Raw genomic sequence first — 5,767 nt, 5'->3', positions numbered from 1 at the left:
AGGGATGACGACTAGGTCGAATGGTCATAAACTACTACAAGCCCGTTTCAGGCTGGACATAAGGAAGAATTTCTTTACTGTCCAAGCCCCCAAGGTCTGGAACAGCCTGCCACCGGAGGTGGTTCAAGCGTCTACATTGAACACCTTCAAGAGCAAACTGGATGCTCATCTTGCTGGGATCCTATGAACCCAGCTGACTTCCTGCCCTTAGGGCAGGGGGCTGGACTCCATGATCTTCCGAGGTCCCTTCCAGCCCTAATGTCTATGAAATCTATAAAGAGGAGAAACCAGGAGCATGGGAGTGGAAGTGAGCGGCTGTGCAGGAGCGCGGGGCCCATGTTGTATCCCGGGGCCTGTGCCAGCAGGGTCCAGAGTGGAGTGGCAGGAGTGTGGGCTGGCAGGGGTCTACAGAGTTGGGCTTGGCTGCACCAGCAGGGAGAAGAAGCAGCTGGTCCGGCTCCATAGAGCCCCTGCCAGCTGGGCCCCCACAATCCTGCCTGGCTATTGCTGGTTCCTGCACACCCACTTGCTCCCAGTCCCCTTGTTCCAGCCCCGCAGTAGGGCTGCGTGTGCTTGTCGCACCTGTGACCCCATGCTCGCCCATCTGAGTGGCGGGGGCACGGAACAAACTGGTGCTCATCACGAGAGAATAGCGATCCCTCCCCTTCCCTGTGGCCAGCACTTCCTGGTCCAGCCGCCCAGGGTTGTCCTGTGTCTCTGCTGTGTCACCGCTGCCAGCGGGGAGCAGGCACAGGCAGCTCCATGTGGGCTGAGAGTGGCTGCAGCACAGAGCACTGGTGGCGGGAGAGGGAAGTGCTGCTTTTCTGTTGCGCTCAGCACCAGTTTGTCCCACACTGCTACTGCTCAGCCTGGGCCCCGCACCGGCTCCGGGCTCTCAGCATCAACAGCTAGGCGCAAGCTGCTGCTTGTGGCGGATGAAGGAGGTTTTCCCTCGTTGCCGCCAGGCAGTGTTTGGTGTGGCTTCCAGGAGAGTTTGGTTGTGATGCAGATCCTTCACTGCCACTTGTGAGCTGCCCAGTGTGGCGAGGGGAGGCTGCTTTCCTCCGCCACAAGCAGCAGCTCATGCCCAGCTGTGAGCCTGGAGCTGGTGCAGGACAAAATGGTGCTCAGTGTGGGAGAAAAGCAGCACCTCCTCCTCCCCCCACTGGTCCTCCATGCTGCAGCTGCTCACAGCCCACATGGGGCTGCCTGTCCCTGCTCTCTGCTGGCAGTGGTGACACGGCAGAGATACAGGACAGACTCAGGTGGCTGCACCAGGAAGCGCTAGCCATTAGGTGGGGGAGGAGCGGCTTTTCTCCCGTGCTGAGCACCAGTTTATTCTGCGCCCCTGCCACTCAGCCCAGACGGGCGAGCGCGGGGTCAGGGCTGTGTACACTCACCTTGCCTGTACCACGGGGCTGAGGCGGGGGGACTGAGGTGAGCGGGGGCATGGGAGCCAGTGACAGCCAGACAGGAGCACGGTGCCTATGCTGGTGCCCCAGAGCAGGGAGGCAGGGCTGCCAAGGCTCTATGGAGTTGGGCTCCCTGGAGGGAGACGGGGAAGCCAGACTTGGATAGAGGCAGAGTTTGCCCAGAGCCTGCCCCTCCCCTCCTCCCACAGCAGGCAGATCCTCTGCCACCACTCCTGCAAGCCCACGCACCATCAGCTGCTCCTGTCGTCCCTGGTGCTAATGTTGTGCTGGCTGGCCAGTGGAGGAGGAGTGGGGAAATGGCTGCGGCGGGCAGAGGGGAAGGGGCAGTGAGCAGGCTCACAGAGTGCAACAACAGCCAGGTGGGAGTGTGTGACCCATGCCGGTGTGCCAGTGCACCAGGGCTAGCGCCGGCAGGACCCAAAGCAGGCTGGCAGGAGTGCGGGGCAGGGGCTGTCTGGGGCTCTATGGAGCAAGTGGCAGAAGAAGCATGGGGCTGCGCCAGTGACCTGAGGCCAGGAGTGGGAGGAGTGCAGCGCCCAGGGCTCTGCCTACCACAGAGGGGGCTGTGGGAAACCCTCCCCTTCCACCCAAGAAACAACCCTCCCCAGCCACCCTCCCCACACACAGACCCCCACAAAACTGACACCCACCCACCCACAATATACAAGAATAAGATCTCATTTTAAGCTATGATACTATCACCTGTATGTACACTACACATACACACACTCGCATGTAAATCAGGACAAAAATATTTTTTGAAATGAAATTAAGGAATGTTGTAGTACACATTTGATTTTTAGAATATAATTTGGTATTTTTCTGGTTCTGATAGCAAACCCCCCTTGCTGAAAAGAGTACTTTCAGGGGACAAGGGGAGGGACTTCTGGTGGCAAAGGTCAGAGATTAGAGGGCGGAACTTCCAGCCCCAGAATAGCAACCAGGGGGCAGGGCCCCTATCAAAGGGCAAGGCTACCCATGCGGCCCTCAATGGCTTGCCAAAACTCTGCAAGCAGCCCTTCACCCAAAATAATTGCCCGCCCCTGCTCTAAGTACTAGCAGTTATTAGGGTAAATTTTCCAGCTGAATTATTTATCAAGGATTCACCTAGTAGGTCTTTTTGACCTCTACTATAAGTCAGCTTAGGCCCAAAGCTGAAGCACCATTAGTTTATATTCTAAATGTGGTAATTTAAAACATTTTGAAATTTGAAATGTTTATTATATCGTGCACTCATTTTTCCTTATAGGCACTGCTGTGGCTGAAATTTAAAAATGCTAGGACATGAAGCAATTTAAAGTTAGGTTTTAAAAGCACCAGCAATTCTGCTCCTCTTTTGGCATGCCTTAGCTCAGCATTTCCTCTTTGCTGGAGAGGCAGGGCTTCAGATCTGAACAGTTTTCCTTTCCAATCTCCAAATATCCAACCACAAATATAATGATCAAGTGGCTTCCACAGTATCATGTGAATATCTAACAAATTAAGCATGTCATTTAAAAAAAAAAAATCACATTTGTTTTAGGTAGTGCTGGAGTGATACAGCTTTGACAGTACAGGAAATGTGTGAAAGGCAAGGATTTTTGTGGCTGATTTCTTCAGGATTGGAAGGCTGTACTGCATTTGAAAGCTTGTTGGAAAACAGGTCTAGACATACTGTCTTGCAGGAGAAAGTCTCCTGGGAGCAATTTAACCTTGGTCCTTTGTGGGGTTATTTTTTTTTGTGAAAGGTCATTTTTACTCTGGGAGAAAAAGCCCTAACATCTGTACAATGGAGGTTTCTCTTGGGGACTTGCTGGGAAAATGACAATGCTGAGACCCTGAAGAGCGAGAGCTTGTAATGCTGACACTGCAGCCACAGTGAAGGGGGAGGGAGAACGACCCTGTGCAGATCTCCTCAGCATGCTTGGCAGGCTCCCTTAGCCAGCCTGGTAACAGAGGGCAGCAGTGCATAGGTCAGCCCTGATTGGCTACCCCAGACTGCCCAGTCAGCCTGTATTGTCAGCATCTTCAACACCGGGAGTGATTTAACCCTGGTTGTTCCCAGGTTACCTTTCACCTGGAGCCGCCATTTTTACTGCAAATGAAAAAACTCCAACATCTGTATGCTGGCGACTTCTCTTGGGAGAGCAGCAGCAACTCTCCCAGGAGAAACTAGGAGCACCTGCAGGAGGCTGAGCTGGGTGTCTATCAAAACAAAAACTTAGAAGTCTCCCCGATTATTTGAATGCGTCAACACAGCCAAAAAAAGTCTGTACATACACTGAATGCCTGTCCCTGGCCTCATGAGCCTGGACCAATCATGCAGCTGGTCCAATAAAAAAAGATTATCCAAAAAAGACCCTTCTGGTTCCTTCTGACAGCCAGTCCGCAGCTTCTGTCACCTGACTAAACACAAGAGGGCAGAGGCAGGTCCTAACCCAAACCCAGACTGTCCCTGCTGGACCGGGCAGACGCGCAGCTGCTGTTAGGACCCTTCTTTCTGTTTCCAGCTTCTCCTTCACAGCTCCTCCCGCTGTCACCTACGCTAAGCAGCGCCCGGGCCTGCGCCGGCGACCGCCGCTGCGAGGCGGGGAAGCGGCGCGGACAACACAAAGGCAGCGGTGGGGGGCGGGCAAGGAGGAACAAACCGCGCGCGACCGTTAACGGCCAGTCGCGAGCCCGAACACGAGCCCGCGGCGCATGCGCAGAACGCCCCCGTCCGCCCGGCCCCCGTTTACTGCAACCAAACCGGGAGCTTGCTGCTTCGCCAGCCCGCTCCCTGCCTCCCGCCTCGGCACTGACCAGCGTGAGGGCGGCGCGGGTGGCCTGGATCTTCCTTTTGCTCACGGCACGGACCGTGGCTCTGACCACCGAGGAGGCCATCTCCTCCCCCCGCGCCTCAGCCCCGTCCTCTGCCCTCTGCCATAGGCACCGCCGACGTCAAGGCACTGCGCAAGGCGTGACTGCGCAGTGCGTTCGGCAAACGTCATCTCCCCCAGCCGGTTCTGCCTGGCGATTGGATGGAAGCGGGGGACCAATGGCCGCTCTACTCCGCCGGCCGTTGCTAAGCACCGGTGCGTTCCTTCCGGTCACCTCCCCTCTCAGCGCAACGCGAGACCCCAGCGGCTCGTGCCTTGCTGTGGGGGGCTGACACCCGCCTCAAGGCGCATGCGCAGGGGTGGGAGGAGGTAAGCTGTGGTACGGGTTTCTGCTGTAGGGGGGGGGGCCCAGGGCAGCACCTCCTGCGCGTGCGCCGAAGTGAGCGCCTGCTGCAGAGGGGAGTGCCATGTTAGCCCTGCCCACTCCTCAGTCTACTACCAGCCACATATACAGGTTGCCGTGTGACTTATGACACACGTGCCACCAGTTAAGAGAACACAAGAGGCTTTGGTGCAGTGGGAGAGGAGGAAGCCCTGCCCATCTCTCCTTAAAAAGACAAGGCTACAAAATGCATTTATTGCAACCTGCTTTGGCTGCAAGAGCTTGGTCATCCTGTGCATGTTTTCCATACAGAGATAGTTTGCTGGCCTCAGCAGCAGGCAAGCCTGGGTGGCCCATCAGGGACCGACTCCTCCAGAGAGGTACCGGCTTCCCCAGCCAACCTCGGGGTCAGTCATGCGCTTGTCCTGAGTCACCAAAAAGCCTGGAGTCTGTTCACATGGGCAACTGAAGGGCAGGTCAGGGCCCTGCAGCTGGATTCCTAACCAAGGGATACGCACTGGCTGTGGGTTCAGGGCAAACAGGCATTAAAACAATGCATCTCACAGAGTCGGACAAATAAAGGAATGATTTTACATTCCTTGCTCACCTGGAACTTAGTTCTACTCCAAAAGAGATTTTGGAGGGTATTTGTGGGGGGGGAAGAAAGGGGGAAAGTTGGGTAAGGATTAGGCTCTAAATTTGCTTTAATCACCTAGGAATGTCCCACAGAACTTAGTCAACCTCAGAGGAAATGTATTCCAACTATGTACCTGCGTGGTTAACATTCAGTGTGATATTTAAAAAAAACAACAAACCTACCATATTTGTTCATGTAGGCAGCACATTTAGTAGCTAGGGCACAGCCAAACTGTTAAAAGAGGAGTGCTTTTTTTGGTCAGCCACTGACTCTCTGAAACATCAACCATGTTATTCTACCTCTAAAATTTTTAGCTCAGGAAATCAAGTCTCACAGGGGCACTAGAAAGATTAATTATTGGCTCTAACCTGCTTTGGCCATGCAATACAACACATATGTGCCATTAAAAAGTATGTTTGGTCAAACATTTGGTCAATTTTTTTAACTTCTTGATTCAACTTTGGATAGTTAACTATTTGGCTAATTAATCGGGCTTCAGGATCAGAATCGCATTAAT

The 5,767-nt window shown here is 54.2% G+C and overlaps 1 protein-coding gene across 1 annotated transcript in view; it reads right to left on the bottom strand.

The window, feature by feature from the left end:
• Positions 1-4,393, bottom strand: part of ISCA1 (iron-sulfur cluster assembly 1) — an 18,411-nt gene extending 14,018 nt beyond the window's left edge. The window contains exon 1 of the mRNA XM_006018458.3: positions 4,215-4,393. Coding sequence (XP_006018520.1) covers positions 4,215-4,295 — 81 coding nt within the window. The 5' untranslated portion in view covers positions 4,296-4,393. The remainder of the gene's footprint in view (positions 1-4,214) is intronic.
• Between the last annotated feature and the right edge of the window lie 1,374 nt (positions 4,394-5,767).

This window comes from Alligator sinensis, unplaced genomic scaffold (assembly GCF_000455745.1).
Source record: "Alligator sinensis unplaced genomic scaffold, ASM45574v1 scaffold240_1, whole genome shotgun sequence".
NCBI classification, from domain to species: domain Eukaryota; kingdom Metazoa; phylum Chordata; order Crocodylia; family Alligatoridae; genus Alligator; species Alligator sinensis.
Note: the sequence above shows the minus strand (reverse complement) of the source record. Positions and strands in the feature narration are given on the sequence as shown.